Source organism: Leucoraja erinacea, chromosome 38 (genome assembly GCF_028641065.1).
Source record: "Leucoraja erinacea ecotype New England chromosome 38, Leri_hhj_1, whole genome shotgun sequence".
Lineage (NCBI taxonomy): Eukaryota > Metazoa > Chordata > Chondrichthyes > Rajiformes > Rajidae > Leucoraja > Leucoraja erinaceus.
The window spans coordinates 8,255,854-8,275,072 of record NC_073414.1 but is presented as its reverse complement, the minus strand read 5'-3'; the positions used below and the strand labels follow the sequence as shown (position 1 = coordinate 8,275,072).

Genomic DNA, 19,219 nt, shown 5'->3' with positions numbered 1-19,219 from the left:
CGACCCGCCGATCGACCGCGGAAGTCCTGATGAGGTCGAGAACCCGGCCGAGGCGCCACATTTCCAAGTGCGCTCTCGTAACCTTGTCCGGATTTGTCCACATGGGGCTGGACAACCAGTGGCCGGGAAAATCGGTGGTGTACCTGTACTTGTTTGTATTTTCAACCTCATAGTCAGTCGTACAGCGTGGAAACAGGCCCTTCGGCCCAACTTGCCCACACTGTCCAACATGTCCCATCCACACTAGTCCCACCTGCCTGCGTTTGGTCCATATCCCTCTAAACCTGTCCTATCCATGTACCTGTCTAATTGTTTCTTAACCGTTGGGATAGTCCCAGCCTCGGCTACCTCCTCTGGCAGCTCGTTCCATACACCCACCTCTGCTCCTGTGTGTGAAAAAGTTACCCCTCATATTCCGATTACATCTTTCCCCCTTCATCTTAAACCTGTCCTCTGGTCCTCGATTCCCCTACTATGGGCAAGAGACTCTGACCTACACTATATTTTATGCCAATAATTTATTTTTTTAATCCTTCAAAATGTCCCATGTTGTTTCCGTTGTTGTGTCCGCAGAGGTATCCAAGGTCTGAAGAAGGGTCTCAGCCCAAAACGTCACCCATTCCTTCTCTCCAGAGATGCTGCCCATCCCGCTGAGTTACTCCAGCATTATGAGTCTATCCAGGGATACAAAATGGAACCGTTCTCTAGAAACAATGTCCAACGTGTATGTGAAAAGAAACTTCTGTCCTTTTTAATTAGACCCTCTGTTAATTCTTGATAGCTGGGAACACTGTATATTTGGGGGAGGGTGATTTTTTAAATGAAGTATAATTGATAACAAATTTGTCAAAGAATGTATAAACTTCTCAAGTTCTTTATTGTAAATATCAGTATTAATATATGTTTTATTATACCAGTGCTGCGAGCTTCAGTATAGAGTGCTGAGAGATGTCAGAGACTTAATGGGTGACTGGTGTAGGTAGGAACTATAGATGCTGCTTAACACCAAAGACCGTTCATATGTGATAGGAGCAGAATTAGGCCATTCAGCCCATCAAGTCTCCTCCGCCATTCGATCATGGCTGATCTATCTCTCCCACCTAACACCTGCCTTCTCCCCATAACCCCTGACACTCACACCAATCAAGAATCAAAAGAGACACAAAATGTTGGAGTGACTCAGCGGGACAGACAGCATCATCTTTGGAGAGAAGGAATGGGTGACGTTTTGGGTCGAGACCCTTCTTCAGACTGAGAGTCAGGTGAGAGGGGAACTAGATATGGAAGGGTATAAGGAAAATATTCACGTCGTCCATTCCTTCTCTCCAGAGATGCTGCCTGTCCCGCTGAGTTACTCCAGCATTGTTTGTGTCTATCAATGGGTGAATGGTTTCTGATTTTATCAATGTGTTCAAACCAAAGATGCTTAACCCTCGTGCGATAGGGAGGTACAGCAAAGATTACAGAAGGTTTTTAATAGCGGCTCTGAGGCACAGCAGGTAGTGCTGCTACTTCAACGCTGCATCAACCCTAACCTCCGGTACTGTCTGTGTGGAGTTTGCACATTCTCCCTGTCACTGCTTGGATTTCATACATCGAGGGTTTCTTACATTAAGTGGCATTAAGATGCCCTTCGGCCCATATTGTCCATGCTAACCCTTTTGCCCATTGACACTAATCCCGCTTACCTGAGACTAAATCCTTCTCATCCTTAGTAATGAAAATGAACTGCAGATGCTTGTTTATATCAGAGATGGACACAAATTGCTGGTGTGACTCAGCTGTGTGTGTGTGTGTGTGGGGGGGGGGGAGAGGAAACTGCTCGAGTGACTCAGCTGTGTGGGGGGGGGGGGGGAGGAGGAGGAAACTGCTGGAGTGACTCAGCAAGGGGGAGGGGAGGAAAACAAAGGCAGCGTCTCTGGAGAAAAGGAATAGATGACGTTTTGGGTCGGGACCCTTCTTCAGACTGATGATATGGTGGGTTGGGAGACTGTGGAACTGGTTCACTGACTTCCACATCCACTCCCCTCTATACTCACACCATTTTCCTCCACCCTCCCCACCCCCCACCCCCGAGGAGAAAGTGAGGGGAGACGAGTGGGGAGTGTACGTAGAAGGTGTTTCACCAGTTCCACAGTTCGCACCAAGATGAATCCATCTTGGAATCACACTATCCCCTGTCAACAATCAGCCCTTCAGGAAACTATCCTGTCTGAGGTTATCCATTGCTGGCCCCAATTTGTCCTGGTCTTATCTTGGTTATACTTTCTCCCCACTCCTCCCTCCCCCCCCCATCCATTCCAGTCTGAAGGGTTCTGCCCCTTCTAATCTTTAGATTTATTATCTAAATGGTGGCCGATTGGGAAAGGGGGAGATGCAGCGAGACCTGGGTGTCATGGTACACCAGTCATTGAAGGTAGGCATGCAGGTGCAGCAGGCAGTAAAGAAAGTGAATGGTATGTTGGCTTTCATAGCAAGAGGATTTGAGTATAGGAGCAGGGAGGTTCTACTGCAGTTGTACAGGGTCTTGGTGAGACCACACCTGGGAGTATTGCGTGCAGTTTTGGTCTCCAAATCTGAGGAAGGACATTATTGCCATAGAGGGAGTGCAGAGAAGGTTCACCAGACTGATTCCTGGGATGTCAGGACTGTCTTATGAAGAAAGACTGGATAGACTTGGTTTATACTCTCTAGAATTTAGGAGATTGAGAGGGGATCTTATAGAAACTTACAAAATTCTTAAGGGGTTGGACAGGCTAGATGCAGGAAGATTGTTCCTGATGTTGGGGAAGTCCAGGACAAGGGGTCACAGCTTAAGGATAAGGGGGAAATCCTTTAAAACCGAGATGAGGAGAACTTTTTTCACACAGAGAGTGGCGAATCTCTGGAACTCTCTGCCACAGAGGGTAGTTGAGGCCAGTTCATTGGCTATATTTAAGAGGGAGTTAGATGTGGCCCTTGTGGCTAAGGGGATCAGGGGGTATGGAGAGAAGGCAGGTACAGGATACTGAGTTGGATGATCAGCCATGATCATATTGAATAGCGGTGCAGGCTCGAAGGGCCGAATGGCCTACTCCTGCACCTAATTTCTATGTTTCTATGATCCAAAACGTCACCCATCCATTTTCTCCAGAGGCACAGTCTGACCCGCTGAGTTACTCCAGCATTTTGTATCTATCCTTCGAAGCCCTGCTCATTTAAATGCCTTTCTAATTGTCTCTTCAACATTCCGATTGTATCTGACTCCGCCACTTCCTCTGGTAGCGAATTCCACGTCTCTCCGTGGAAAACTTATCCCTCCGATCCTCTGTAAAATAGGATTAGAGGAAAAGATGATTTTAATTTGGGGAGAATGGCGTTGAGAATCATGAGAGGAATAGATCGGGTAGATCCACAGAGCCTCTTGCCCCAGAGTAGGGGAATCGAGGACCAGAGGACACAGGTTCAAGGTGAAGGGGAAAAGATTTAATAGGAATCTGAAGGGTAACTTTTTCACACAGAGGGTGGTGGGTGTATGGAACAAGCTGCCAGAGGAGGCAGTTGAGGCTGGGACTATCCCAACGTTTAAGAAACAGTTAGACAGGTACATCGATAGGACATGTTTGGAGGGATATGGGCAGGTGGGAGGAGTGTAGCTGGGATATGTTAGCTGGTGTGGGCGAATTGGGCCTGTTTGCGCACTGTATAACTCTATGACTCAATGAGAGGGATAGATAGATCAGCCACGAATGAATGATAGGAAGAACCCAATGGGCCAAATGGCCTAATTCTGCTCCTATAATGTATGAACATGAGATAAAACTCATCCCTGTCACCATATAACTAAGCCCTTTCATAACCATATAACATATAACCATATAACAATTACAGCACGGAAACAGGCCATCTCGGCCCTACAAGTCCATGCCGAACAAATTTTTTTCCCCTTAGTCCCACCTGCCTGCACTCGTACCATAACCCTCCATTCCCTTCTCATCCATATGCCTATCCAATTTATTTTTAAATGATACCAATGAACCTGCCTCCACCACTTCCACTGGGAGCTCATTCCACACCGCCACCACTCTCTGCGTAAAGAAGTTCCCCCTCATATTACCCCTAAACTTCTGTCCCTTAATTCTGAAGTCATGCCCTCTTGTTTGAATCTTCCCTATTCTCAAAGGGAAAAGCTTGTCCACATCAACTCTGTCTATCCCTCTCATCATTTTAAAGACCTCTATCAGGTCCCCCCTTAACCTTCTGCGCTCCAAAGAATAAAGCCCTAACTTGTTCAACCTTTCTCTGTAACTTAGTTGCTGAAACCCAGGCAACATTCTAGTAAATCTCCTCTGTACTCTCTCTATTTTGTTGACATCCTTCCTATAATTTGGCGACCAAAATTGTACACCATACTCCAGATTTGGCCTCACCAATGCCTTGTACAATTTTAACATTACATCCCAGCTTCTATACTCAATGCTCTGATTTATAAAGGCCAGCATACCAAAAGCTTTCTTTACCACCCTATCTATATGAGATTCCACCTTCAAGGAACTATGCACGGTTATACCCAGATCCCTCTGTTCAATTGTATTCATGTTTGATACCCAAATAATGGGGGGGGGGAATCTCTTCAACAATCAACCCTGTCTCAATTCAATATAACTCCCATCAGAGCTTTACCGGATTATATGCAAAATCAAATAATTCCACATTACCCAGGTATATGTGAGGTTCATTGAATCCCCGCCCTGTGGTTAAGGTGGGCGACCACTCACAATCTGCAACCTACATGTTGATGGAAAATCACAGTGCAAACAAGGAGGCCATTCAGCCCATCGAGACCCATACAGCCACATGCATTCCCCATTCTGCCCTCTTTCCCCATTGCTCTCCCAATTCAATCCCCTCCAACTCCTTTCCAAGCTCCCGTTGGAGGTAGTGTCCAGCAGCTCCACAGACAGAGAGCTCCAGATCAGAACCACTCTCTGGTCAGACGAGGGTTCTGTCACATCCCCGCCCCTCTCCCTGCGATATCTTACATCTCTCTCTGCCCTGTCAAACCCCATGCCAATGTTAGCCTCTGTTTCCCCAATCCATTATACCCTGCACCTCTCGTTGAATATCGAGGGATATGGGGGAGAAAGCAGGAAGGGGTAGGATCAGCCATGATCATATTGAATAGCGGTGCTGGCTCGAAGGGCCGAATGGCCTACTCCTGCGCCTATTTTCTATGTTTTTATGTTTCTGTCTCCCTTGACTTTCTGCACTCAAATACAACCGAGGCATCTGCATCGGACGTGGAGCAGGAGCGGGGCAGCACGGTGGCGCAGCGGTAGAGTTGCTGCCTCACAGCCCCAGAGACCCAAGTTCGATCCTGACTACGGGTGCCGTCTGTACGGAGTTTGTTACGTTCTCCCCGTGGGGTTTTTCCGGGTGCTCCGGTTTCCTCACACATCCCAAAGACATATAGGTTTGTAGGTTGGGTTTCGGCCCGAAACGTTGCCTATTTCCCTCGCTCCATAGATGATGCTGCACCCGCTGAGTTTCTCCAGCTTTTTTGTGTACCATAGGTTTGTAGGTTAATTGGTGTGTAGGATAGTATTAGTGTATGGGGTGATCGCTGGTCGGCACAGACTCGGTGGGCCGAAGGGCCTGTTTCCACGCTGTATCTCTAAACTAAACTAAACTAAACAGCTGGATTTGCTCTTGGCATTCTGAAATGCAGGAAAAACAATGATGGTCTCAGGAATATTGCTCCAATCCTTCGGGAATATCTACATTTCTACAATTCCCCACCCCTTAGGTCCCATCCCCATTGCCTTATACCTTTTCCAAGAGAAAACTTGATTAGAACGCGCGTCAAGGGTTATGGGGAGAAGGCAGGAAAATGGGATTAGGAGGCGGAGATCAGCTATGATTGAATGGCGGAGTAGACTCAATGGGCCGAATGGCCTAATTCTACTCCGATAACTTGTGAAACTGTCCTGGATGTCACAACTTGGAGTTAGAAGTCCATGTAAAAGAGTTCCCTGAGAGACGGAGAGGGCCGCTCCCTCCCCCCTGGGTCTCTAGGCCATGTGGTTCTTGTTGACGTCACAGGCACTCTTGTTCCTCCCGTTCCTGTCGGCCTGCGCCCACTGGTAAAAGAAGGCCTGGAGGCGATGGCTGGGACTGAGGCCGTTCACCTGGTGCTGGGGGAGCGAGTCCTGCAACAGAGCACAAGGGCAGGCAGAGGGTGAGGCAGGTGCATGCAGAGGGAACTTGACTCTGTGTCTAACCAGGGCACTTCCTACACCCTGTCAGCGGAGCACGACAGCACAGTTTAGCTGCCCCTTCCCTCCGTGTCCAACCCCTTTACCTTAAGATTATTTGTTTCCCCCCCCGCACATTGACAACACATCCAGCATTTCCTTCAGGATATATGGTCTCCTAATCTGAGGAAAGACATTCTTGCCATAGAGGGAGTACAGAGAAGGTTCACCAGACTGATTCCTGGGATGGCAGGACTTTCATATGAAGAAAGGCTGGATATACTCGGCTTGTACACGCTAGAATTTAGAAGATTGAGGGGGGATCTTATAGAAACTAACAACATTCTTAAGGGGTTGGACAGGCTAGATGCAGAAAGATTATTCCCGATGTTGGGGAAGTCCAGAACTAAGGGTCACAGTTTAAGGATAAGAGGGAAGTCTTTTAGGACTGAGATGAGCAAATCATTTTTTACACAGAGAGTGGTGAATCTCTGGAATTCCACAGAAGGTAGATGAGGCCAGTTCATTGGCTATATTTAAGAAGGTGTTAGATGTGGCCCTTGTGGCTAAAGGGATCAGGGGGTATGGAGAGAAGGTAGGGATGGGATACTGAGTTGGATGATCAGCCATGATCATATTGAATGGCGGTGCAGGCTCGAAGGGCCGAATGGCCTACTCCTGCACCTATTTTCTATGTTTCTATAAACAGATTTCAAACCAGGTGGCATGGTGCCTCACAGCACATTTCATTGTCCTATCTGGGACACATGACTATGAACTCTCTTGACTTGACTTGACCATAGATCCAGATTCGATCCTGACCTCAGATGCTGTCTGTGCGGAGTTTGCATGTTTTCCCTGTGAACGCAAGGGTGCTCTGTCTTCCTTCGCACATCCTAAAAGATGTGCGGGTTTGGATGTTAATCATCCCTCTGTAAATTGCCCCCAGTGCATAGGTAGTGGATGTGAAACATAGGGATAACATGGAACTAGCGTGAACGGGCGATCGATGGTCGGCATGGACATGGTGGGCCGAAGGGCCTGCTTCCTTCCTGTATGTTTCAATTCAATCCAAATATGGCCTGGCGGTAGAGCTACTGCGTCACAGCGCCAGAGACACGGGTTCGATCCTTACTAAGGGTGCTGTCTGTATGGAGTTCGCACGTTCTCCCTGTGATTTTCTCCGGGGTGCTCCGGTTTCCTCTCACACTCCAAAGACGTACAGGTTTGTAGGTGAATTACTTTAGTAAAATTGCAAAATTATCCCTAGTGTGTGTAGGATAATGTGAGTGTATGAGGTGAACGGTAGTCAGTGCAGACCCGATGGGCCGAAGGGCCTGTTTCGGCACAGTATGTCTAAAGTAATGTCTAAATCTAATTCAGTTCAGTTCAATTCAATCTCATTCAATTCAAATCAATTCAGTCTAATTCAATTCATGCTTTCAAGAGAGATCTAGATAGGGCTCTTAAAAATAGCGGAGTCAGGGGATAGGGGAAGAAGGCAGGAACGGGGTACTGATTGGGGATGATCAGCCATGATCACATTGAATGGCGGTGCTGGCTCGAAGGGCTGAATGGCCTACTCCTGCACCTATTGTCTATTGTCTATATCAATCTATATTGTCTATTGTCTATATCAATAGTCCTCGAGAGAGATTTTAACGGGGTGACATGGTTGGCTTGCCCACTCCGGCCTACCTTGATCAACGTTAAATCCCGGGGATCCCAGCCGGAGCTGACCGGAGACGGGAACGACTCCAGCTTGTTGTCCCTGGCGGACAGCGGGGATGGGTCCAGCGCTGTCATGCCGCCCAGCGCGGGGTCCTGGAGGAAGCAGAGACAAAGCCATCGACAGAGGACGTAAAGCGAGGCAGACATGCAAGAGAAAATAAATGGGCTGCAAATAAAGGGGAGGGACCTGAATGGGGAAGGGAATACATGCGGAGAGGGGCAGGTTTCCTCCGGGTGCTCCGGTTTCCTCCCACATCCCAAACGCATGCGGGTTTGTAAGTTAATTGGCCCCCTGGTGCGTGAGTAAATGGGAATACATACTACTATTGTGATCGATGGTCGGCGTGGATTGGATGGGCCAAAGGGCCTGTTTCCATGCTGTATCTCAAAACTAAACATTACCAATACAGCGGGATACAAAGTGCTGGAATAACTCTGTTGGGCAGGCAGCATCTCTGGAGAACATGGTTAGGTGATGTTTCAGGTCGAGATCCTTCTTCAGTACGGATGGGTTATATTTTTCCTGTACTGTACTGAAGAAGGGCCTCGTCCCGAAATATTACCAAACCATGTTCCCTAGAGATGCTGCCCGAACCGCTGAGTTACTCCAGCACTCTGTGCCCTTCGTAGTAAACTAGCACCTGCAGTTCCTTGTATCTACCAATTAAGCTGGCTTGCACTGAGATCTGGCATAGTCTCGATGGGCCGAGTGGCCTCCTCCTGCCATGCCGACACCAGATGAATGAATGATACTTCATTGTTACGGGGATATTCACACTCAAGGTATGCGAAGAGTGGCCACAGAAAGGGCATCGACAAGTACCCAGAGGGCCGGGCGGAGTGAGCCAGGACTCGGCGTGTTGGCCACTAATGCAATGGGCCTGCGATGAGGTCTGGCGTGGCGAGGATGGGCCGAATGGCCTCCTAATCCCATGCAAGCACCCGAGGGCGGTGTGGGGTGGGGCGGGGCGAGCCGGGACTCACCGTGAGGGCAGGATCCACGCTCAGTGCCGCCAGCAGCAGCCCGTGACTCCGGCACCCGTGTCGCTGCTTCAGGCCGACGGCCTCATCCACGTCCCGCAGAGTCGCCCACAACTCGCTGGCCCGGCCCCTGCAACACAACGGGGGGGGGAAGAGGGGGTGAAACACGCACCAGAGCAGCACATACGCCCGGGAGGGCGGATGATCGAATTAGATCGATCAGCATCTCTGGGTAGAAGGAGCGGCCATTTTGTGTCTATCTTTGGTGTAAACCAGCATCTGCAGTTCCTTCCTACACACCCCGACTGCTGAGTCCTACTGCCTCTACACATCCTGGGTGGAAGATCTGGTTCAAGGTGGGACGGTGGTGCAGCGGGTGGAGCTGCTCACTTACAGCGGTTCCATCCCGAGGGTGGGCACAAAATGCTGGAGTAACTCAGCGGGACGGGCAGCATCTCTGGGGAGAAGGAGTGGGTGACCTTTCGGGTCGAGAGCCTTCTTCAGACCCAAAACGTCACCCATTCCATTCTATCCAGAGATGCTGCCCGTCCCGCTGAGTTACTCCAGCATTTTGTATTTATCTTCAATGTAAACCAGCACCTGCAATTCCTTTTTATTTGATCCTGAAGGGATGGGTAACCATATACCATATAACCATATAACAATTACAGCATGGAAACAGGCCACCTCGGCCCTTCTAGTCCGTGCCGAACACGTATTCTCCCCTAGTCCCATATACCTACGTTCAGACCATAACCCTCCATTCCTTTCTCGTCCATATTACTATCCAATTTATTTTTAAATGATAAAAACGAACCTGCCTCCACCACCTTCTCTGGAAGCTCATTCCACACAGCCACCACTCTCTGAGTAAAGAAGTTCCCCCTCATGTTACCCCTAAACTTCTGTCCCTTAATTCTCAAGTCATGTCCCCTTGTTTGAATCTTCCCTACTCTCAGTGGGAAAAGCTTATCCACATCAACTCTGTCTATCTCTCTCATCATTTTAAAGACCTCTATCAAGTCCCCCCTTAACCTTCTGCGCTCCAAAGAATAAAGCCCTAACTTATTCAACCTTTCTCTGTAACTTAGTTGTTGAAACCCAGGCAACATTCTAGTAAATCTCCTCTGTACTCTCTATTTTGTTGACATCCTTCCTATAATTAGGCGACCAAAATTGTACCCCATACTCCAGAATTGACCTCATCAATGCCTTGTACAATTTTAACATTACATCCCAACTTCTATACTCAATGCTCTGATTTATAAAGGCCAGCACACCAAAAGCTTTCTTTACCACCCTATCTACATGAGATTCCACTTTCAGGGAACTGTGCAGTTATTCCCAGATCCCTCTGTTCACCTGCATTCTTCAATTCCCTACCATTTACCATGTAAATGGGTACCAGGGTACCAGGGAAATAAATGGGGGAATGGGATACCTTGGACTTCTCTGAGAGCTAGCATGGATTTGATGGGCCTAATGGCCTCTACGTACGTAGCAAGGTGAAATGAAACAAAATATGAGGACAAGTCTGGACAATGGAATAGGCTCCAGTGAGGACACAGCCTGTGAACGGCAAACATGAGATGGTTTAATATAAATTATGGTGCAGCGGTAGAGTTGCTGCCTCACAGCGCTAGAGACAGGTTCGATCCTGACCATGGGTGCAGTCTGTACGGAGTTTGTATGTTCTCCCTGTGACCTGCGTGGGTTTTCTCCGGGTGCTCCAGTTTCCTCCCACACTCCAAAGACGTGTAGGTTAATTGGTTTTGGTTAATATTGTAAATTGTACCCAGTTGTTAATGTGCGGGGATCGCTGGTCGGCACGGACTCAGTAGGCCGAAAGCCCTGATTTCTCTAAACTAAACTAAAAACGTGCGGGTTTGTAGGTTAATTGGCTTGGTAAATTGTAAATAGTACGTGTCTATTTTAGGGATTATGGGGTAGAAGGCGGGAGGGTGGGGTTAGGAGGGAGAGAGAGATCAGCCATGATTGAATGGTGGAGTAGACACGATGGGCCGAATGGCCTATTTCTGCTCCTATCACATGACCTTATGACCCCCGTGTGGCGTGCCGAATAGCGGGCCGTGGGGACAACATTACCTGGCGGCTCCTTCCTCCCCGGTTACATCAGTGCAGTCCAGAATGCATTCCAGAGTTGGGCATGCGTCGCATGTGCCGCTGCTGCAGGGGACGGCGGGGAAACAGGAGCACAACACGGACTCCACGTCACCCTGGAAACCAAGCAGAGGCGAGTCAGGACACAGATTAGCGGTTACACACAGAACATAGAACATTACTGCCTATGAATAATAATAATAATAATGTTTATTTATATAGCACTTTTCAACAAAATCAATTTGAACCAAAGTGCTTTACAGAGATTGATTAAACTAATTGAACAGATTAAATGTCAATAAATCCATACAAAACAAAAAAGAGAAAAAGAAAAAAAGACACAGAACAGTACACTATAGAAATCAACAAAAAACGTCCCCCCACAGCAGAATTCACTGTGAGGGAAGGCACTAAAAATACCCAGTTCTCCCCCTCACAGTCCACCCGAGGTCGGGGTCTATATGTGGCCTCCTCAGCCAACCCGATGTTCTCAGGCCCTCTGCCGCGAAGCTGGATCATCGGCGTCGGGTGAACATTTTTCAGCGGCCTGGACTGAAGCGGCCGCTTCCTCCCTGAAGACTGCAATGTCCAAAGTTCTCAGGCCGCGCTGGCCGGACCTCCGACTCTGGCGAACTCGGACACCAGGCCCCACGGTGTTGAAATCCAGTGCCGCTCGCCCGCGGCTGGACGCTCTGCAGCCGCAGCTCAACGATGTTGGTGTCCCAGCATCTGCACCGCCGGCGAAGCTGCAGTCCTGGCAGGAAACGCCGCTCCAGCGCTGCTCCAGCTCGATGGTAGGCCGCACAGAGAGGACGAAGAAGCGGTTCGGAAGAAAACCGCATCTCCGACCAGGTAGGACTGGGATTAAAACAGTTTCCCCCTTCCCCTCCCCCCCACCCACCACATAAAAGAAGACTTCCAATAAACATTTTGTACGGACAGGACTAAAAATAAAAATAAAAAAAGGGTGAAAGGACGGACTGCAGGAGGAGCAGCCATACACAACGGCGCATCACCCCTGCAGTCCGCCATCGCAGAACTACAGGTGCTGGTTTACACCATAAGACCACCAGGGGCGCCGGGGAGATGGCTGCCCTGCCGGCAGTCTGTTTGTTTTATTTGTTATTTTTAATGCACTCAAAGTTTGTTTGAATGTTCTTCGGTTTGTTTTATGTGGGGGGAGGGGGGGGATCGGGGGAAACTTTTTTTCAGGTTTTTACCTTCCCGGAGATGTGATCAAGTTTCGGATCACATTCTCCGGGCTCTGCGGCCTACCATCATCGGTGGAGGTGGACGTCTCCTCGGACTGTCGTGAGCCCCAGCGGACTTAACATCGGAGCGGGTCCCTTGCCTGGGATCGCACCCACCGCGACCACTGCGGACTTACCATCAAGGGTTCGCAGTCCCGGGAGAGGCAAGTAGGGAGCTCCACGCAGCGGAAGGTTTGACCAGCCCCGACACGAGGTTGGATCGCCCGGCACGGGGGAGCTGACATCCCCCCGATGCGGGAGCTGATCGCCTCGACGCAGAGGGCCTGAATGCCGCCGACTACGTGAGTCAAGACCGTCCCGTCAGGCCCACGACCGAGGAAGAACATAAGGAAGGACTTGAACTTTATTTCACCTTCCATCACAGTGAGGAATGTGGAGGAGTCACTGTGGTGGATGTTCATGTTAAAATGTGTTTTTGAGTGATCTGTTGCTTTTAATTGAATGACTGACCTGGCCAGTGAAATTCCTCATATGTTGCAAAACATACTTGCCGCATAAAGTGTGATTCTGATTCTGAAGATAGACACAAAAAGCTGGAGTAACTCAGCGGGACAGGCAGCATCTCTGGAGAGAAGGAATGGGTGAGACCTTTCTTCAGACCTGTCTCTTCAAGGGTCTCGACCCAAAACGTCACCCATTCCTTCTCTCCAGAGATGCTGCCTCTCCCGCTGAGTTACTCCAGCTTTTTGTGTCCGTAGAACAGTACAGCACAGGAACAGGCCCTTCAGCCCACAGAGTCGGTGCTGAGCATGATGCCAAGTTACACTGCCCTCATGCACTGTACTATCAGTCTCACCCCAGTCACTCCCTCTTCTCCCCTCTCCCATCGAGCAAGAGGTACAGAAGTGTAACTCACACCTGAAGATTCACTTTGATCTCTCGTTTTCACACCTTACCCTTCCCTATCTCTGTGCCTCCCTCTCCCCTTGACCGTTGTCCCTCATTCTGAAGAAGGGTCTCGACCCGAAATGTCGCCCATTCCTTCTCTCCAGAGATGCTGCCCGTCCCGCTGAGTTACTCCAGCGTTTTGTGTCTATCTTCACTTACTCTGCCCCGCGTGGACTCTGAAGACCCCTTCGTTGGGAAGGTTGTACGCACCGGCTTGCCGGCGGGCCACCAGGGCTGTCCGAGGCCACACCGCGCCGCCTGCCGCTCGCTCAGCGGGAAAGCACCGAAGCCGCTGCCCAGACTGCCCCGCTGGAAGGGTTGCCAGGCACCGCTGGAGGTGGGGGTGGGGCCGGGGCTGCCGCGAGGACTCGTGCTCTCCCAGCTCTCCGCCACTCCGTCACCGAACCCTGGAGACACAAACAGACACCCGGTAAAACACACGCTGCCCTCGATTCCCCCCCCCCCCCATCCCTCCAAACCAACCTCACCATACAACAGTACAGCACAGGAAGCGGACGCTCATTCAAGATGGCGTCCAACCCAAGCGGCCATTTGCATGCTCGCCACAGGAGGCCCATTCTTTGGAAAGTGAACCGAAACGTCACACACGTGACCAGTCCCCTTTGGCCTCTGACCCTAAACAAACATACAAAGATTTGGCCTCTGACCCTCAGCATAACATACAAAGATTTCATTTGATAAACCGAAAAAAATATATGCAGAACAAAACAATATACCTGTAATGCTGCACTGAACAGCGATCACGCCATCTCCTTCTTAGGCCCCCTTTGGCTATGGGTGACCATGGGTGACCATGGGTGTCTCCAAGGGGCTATTTCCTATATGGAGGACGCCTACAGGTGTGTGACTTTGTTTAACATGGGGACACTGGTGCATAGACAGCCACCACAAGGTCCTTGACAGATCTGGGTCAGGATCCAGTGGCATGGAGTCCAAGACGACCGGAGACCCTTTTCTGCCGCAGCCTTCATCCTCCTTCCACTAAGGTCAGCCATCGTCCTCCGCCGGTTCCACCGTTGAGGTCTTGGTTGGATTGCTCTTTGTCAGAGACCTCCCCCTCGACCTTACCGCCATGGGTGGCCCTACCAGGAGTATAGCTCCAGACGGCATCGCTCTCAGGATCTCAGGACCACACAAGCTTCTCCACCATGACAAGGTGACAATCCACGATCACACTAGCATTATCCCGCACACACGCGGGCCAATTTACAATTTTTCAGAAGCCAATTAACCAACAAACCTGTACGTCTTTGGAGTGCGTGGGAGGAAACCAGAGCACCCGGAGAAAACCCACACAGTCGCAGGGAGAACGCACAAACTCCGTGCAGCCATTGTCAGGATCGAACCCGGGTCTCTGGCACTGTGAGGCAGCAACTCTACCGCTGCACCACTGTGCCGCCCACTGTTCATCGATGGTCTTTTCTCTGGCTGGATAGCACGGTGGCACAGAGATAATGTCGCTGCCTCATAGCACCAGAGACCCAGGTTCAATCTTGCCCACGGGTGCTGTCTGTACGGAGTTTGCACGTTCTCCCCGTGACCTGCGTGGGTTTTCTCCGGGTGCTCTGGTTTCCTCCCACACTCCAGAAACGTCCAGGTTTGCTGGTTAATTGGCTTGAGGTAAATATAAATGTAAATTTTCCCCAGTGTGTGTAGGATAGCGTTAAGATGCGGGGATCGCTGGGTGGTGCGGACTCGGGCCTGTTTCCGTGCTGTATCTCTAAATTACACACATGACAATCATAAACTAAACTGAACATAGTGGGCCGAAGTTCCCTGTGCGGTACTGTTTTATGTTCTATCCCCCCCCCCCACCTCTCCAATGTTGATTCCCCTGTTTACCGTGACTTGCTCCGTGCTGTACAGTTTCTGCAAGTTCCTCAGGCCACGGTGCCCACGTTCCGTCTTGCGCCTTGTCCTCCTGGTTCCCGCAGCCGCCGATCCCATCCTCGTCCTCCAGCCACACGGGCCCCGCCTCCGCGGCCCACACCACCAGGTTCCCCGCCTGCTCGAACGTCCCAAAGTCATCGTCCGTTTCCTCGGGCCTCTGGTCCTCCCGGAGCCCGATGTCAGGCCCGGGGGCCGTCGTCGTGGTTACTGGGCTTGTGGGAGCAACTGAGGTCGGACCGGAGAACTCCCTGGATCCATAGGCCCGATCCTCCATGGCCCCCATCGCTGTGGTTACTGGGCCTTTTAGAGCAGTTGAGGTGGAACAGGATACATAGGCCCGATCCTCCATGGTGCCCATCGCCGTGGTTACTGGGCCTTTTGGAGCAGCTGAGGTGGAACAGGATCCATAGGCCCGATCCTCCATGGCACCCATCGCCGTGGTTACTGGGCCTTTTGGAGCAGCTGAGGTGGAACAGCATACATAGGCCCGATCCTCCATGGCCCCCACCGCTGTGGTTACTGGGCTTTTGGCAGCAACTGAGGTGGAACCGGAGAACTCCCAGGATCCATAGGCCTGACCATCAATGGCGTCCATCGTCATGGTTACCGGCCTTGTGGGAGCCACAGAGATGGGACCAGAGAGCTCCCGGGATACATGGCGATGGGTTTTCAACACGCCTCTCATTTCCGCCGCGCTCTCTTTGCCCGCCTGGGTTCTCCGACGGGCACACTCTCGCCGCTGGAGTTCCATCTCCTCTGTAAAGGCACCATCTTTGCCATCGCCATCACCACAGTCCCGTGGGCCTCCCAGCTGGCCAGCTCCGTGACAGGGCCTACACTGTAACTCCACGGTGTGGCCTGCTCCATGAGGGGGGCCACCAGTTTCCCCGCTGGCTCCACGGTAGGGCCCATCAACCGCCTCCAAACTGGGGTCAGCTCCATCAGGGGGCCCCCTCCCCTTCTCCACTATCAGGCCAGCTCCATCAATGGGTCCATTCTCCTGGCTATCTCCATGATAGGGCACACCCTCTAGCTCCACAGGAGGACCACCTCCATGACAGGACCCACCCTCTGCCTCCAGGGGGGGACCAGCTCCATGACAGGACCCATCATCCAGCTCAGCGAGGGGACAAACTCCATGACAGGGCCAACCCTCCACCTCCACAGTGGGACCTGCTCCATGGCAGGAGCCACCCTCTAGCTCTGCGAGGAGACCAGCTCCGTGACAGGACTCGCCCTCTGCGTCCTCGCCGGCCGGAGCTCCCTCTCCGGGTGCTGCCTCGCCACCTTGCTGCACCCTCTCACGGCCGGTGGGCCCCACCGCCTCCTGGCTCGGCCCCAGCTGCCGGGCCCCGTCCTCAGCCGGGCCCAATGCACCCCGTCCCCAGCAGCAGCTCCTGGCGGGGGGCAGCCTGGTCACCAAGTCCCCAGTGCCAGAGAGCAGGCAGCTGGCACCATAGACCTGGGGGCCTGACAACATCATATCCATCCCCCCTCTCCAACTAAAGCCGCTGAAACCCCATCCTCCCCCCTCTGATGTTGCCAGGACTCAAGGGCCCGAACTAGAGGGGCAAGTTGGCCAGCCAAGGACCTTATTCCTTGGACAGCAGGAGGCTGAGGGGTGATCTAGCGGAGATGCTCAAAATCATGAGGGGGATAGATAGGGTCTCTTACCCTGAATAGGGTGATCAATAACCAGTGGACTAGTAGGTGAGGAGGGGGGAGAAAAGATTTAAAAGGCCCCTAAAGGGCAAATATTTCACTCAGAGGGTGGTGGGTGTATGGAACGAGCTGCCAAAGGAGGTATTTGAGACAGGTACAAATTAAAAGTCACTGATTACCATTTAAAAGATAGATAATGGATAGGAAAGGTTTAGTGTGATATGGGCCAAATGGTTGGCCTAGCTTGGATGGGACATTTGGGTCAGCATGGGCAGAGTTGGGCCGAAGGGCCGAATTGGCATGGTGTAAATGTGATCGTTGTTCCTTAGTGTGTGTAAGGCAGTGTTAATGAGCGGGGATTGCTACTCCCCCCAAGATGGCTGCCCTTTACCTTGGCCTACGGAACCTCTTAAGCCTACACCAACGGTAAAACTCCAATCCAGCGGTATCCTCGATCCTCAGCTACTCAAACCACCAGTGGGAGGGTGGGGGAGAGAGCTTAGCCTCTGGAAATCACTTGAACCTTGTTCTTCAGTCCGATTGCCAGAGCGCTGGGGGGGGTTAATCCGATCTTTCCGACCCATGTGCGGTGCTGTTGAAGGAAGGAGTGATGTTGTACGCCAACACAGGGGTCCCTCTGTAGAACTGAACAGAGGAAGACAGGTAAGGCAGGAAAGTGTGCCTGGTATTTCGCTTGGCCAGCTCACATGAACACAGATTTCCGGCTCGCCCACCACAGAGCTGGGCCCCACAGAAACCCACCGGGGGAGTGGGCTGCTGGAAGCCCTGCAGCAGCCTGGGGATCTGCTGGACCCGGACGCTGCTCCAAGAAGCCGAGCACGTGGACCGCACGCGGCAGAGGACACCACGGCTAGGCTTGGCCAGGCCCACCCTGCAACGTCGTCATGGCAACGGGCCTTCATGGTCAGGTCTAGAACCACAACTTCAAGTAAGCCCTCCATTCCCTCTCTCCATCCTCCTCCCCCCACCCTAGTCTACTTGCTAATTGCACCGTTTGTATTCATTCGCTATCACCTTGCCACCAGCCAACAATGGACCATTGTGGGCTCCACATTTCCTGAGCCATCGATGCAGGCTCTGCTTTGCTCTGTACCTGTACCTTCCCACACCTCCAGTGTCCCCCTCCTTGACACTCCGCCTGATCTGAAATGTCTTTATCCCTTTTCCCCAGAGATGCTGCCTGACCCGCTGAGTTACTCCAGCATTTTGTGTCTATCTTCGGTGTAAACCAGCATCTGCAGTTCCTTCTTACGCGAGACACGGTGGCGCAGGAGTAGAGTTGCTGCCTCACAGCGCCAGAGACCCAGGTTCGATACGGACTATGGGTGCTGTCTGTACGGAGTTTGCACGTTCTCCCCGTGACCTGCGTGGGTTTTCTCCAAGATCTTCGGTTTCCTCCCACACTCCAAAGACATACAAGTTTGTAGGTTAATTCGCTTGGTGTAAATGTACAAATTGCCCCTAGTGTGTGTCGGAGTGGTGTTAATGTGCGGGGATCGCTGGTCGGTGCGGACTCGGTGGGCCTGTTTCTGCACTGTATTTCCACACTGGAGACAGACACAAAATGCTGGAGTAACTCAGCGGGACAGGCAGCATCTCTGGAGAGAAGGAATGGGTGATGTTTCAGGTCGAGACCTTTCTTCAGACTGAACAGGTTAGAGTCTGGTTCTGTGTAAAAAATCTGATCTCTGATCCCCTTTAAAAAGGGACTAATTAACATTCCACATGCCACGCTGCTTCTCTTTGTTGACTAGGTTTCCAAAATCTGCTTTAGTAATCCAAAGATTAGTGTTCAAATCCCACGACAGGCAGTGGGTTTAAATTCCGTTAATGAAATAAATTCTTACATTAAATCGCTAATACCAGCAATGGTGTCCAAGAAAGTAGAGTGGCAAAGAAGGCGTTTGGTATGTCCGCTTTCATCAGTCGGGGCAGTGAGTATAAGGGTCAGGACGTCATCCTGAGTCCTGCTTAGTTTCACTGTTTTTATCCACTCATTATCCCTTCTCCACAGCCAACAACGGACCATTGTGGGCTCCACCTATCCTTGATCATCTGGCTGTGCATATCTTTTTCTTTGTGCCTTTTCATATCTCTTGTTTCCCTCTCCTTTGACTCTGTCTAAAGAAGTGTCTCGACCCAGAAATATCCCTTATTCTTTTCTGTTTAGATTTGATACAGCGCGGAAACAGGCCCTTCGTACCATCAAGCCCACACCGACCAGCGATCCCCGCACACTAATGCTATCCTACACACACTAGGGACATTTTTACACTCTCCCAAGCCAATTAACCTACAAACCTGTACGTCTATGGAGTGTGGAAGGAAACCAAAGATAGAAGATGCAGGAGTAGGCCATTTGGCCCTTCGAGCCAGCACCGCCATTCAATGTGATCATGG

General features: G+C 51.1%; 1 protein-coding gene across 2 annotated transcripts; it reads right to left on the bottom strand.

The window, feature by feature from the left end:
• Positions 1–3,987: 3,987 nt before the first annotated feature.
• On the bottom strand, positions 3,988–18,913 carry LOC129714247 (uncharacterized). Of its 2 annotated transcripts, none has more exons than XM_055663791.1 (6): positions 15,089–18,913; positions 13,385–13,632; positions 11,052–11,182; positions 8,949–9,075; positions 7,932–8,057; positions 3,988–6,188 (listed from the first exon to the last, which is right to left on the bottom strand). In XM_055663791.1, exons 1-6 carry the CDS (start codon positions 16,623–16,625, stop codon positions 6,051–6,053), a joined length of 2,307 nt encoding a protein of 768 aa, XP_055519766.1. In that variant the 5' UTR covers positions 16,626–18,913; the 3' UTR covers positions 3,988–6,050. The 2 variants fall into 2 exon arrangements, with proteins under 2 accessions (XP_055519766.1, XP_055519767.1); XM_055663792.1 differs by having other exon boundaries at positions 13,436–13,632.
• Positions 18,914–19,219: the final 306 nt, after the last annotated feature.

Excerpts from the sequence above, each read along its gene's own strand:
- LOC129714247 (XM_055663791.1), bottom strand. The coding sequence starts at position 16,625 with ATGGATATGATGTTGTCAGGCCCCCAGGTCTATGGTGCCAGCTGCCTG. Across the intron at positions 11,183-13,384 it reads CAGAGTCCACGCGGGGCAGA|GGTGACGTGGAGTCCGTGTT; the intron begins GTAAGTGAAGAT and ends CTTGGTTTCCAG. Across the intron at positions 8,058-8,948 it reads GCGTGGATCCTGCCCTCACG|GACCCCGCGCTGGGCGGCAT; the intron begins GTGAGTCCCGGC and ends TGCTTCCTCCAG.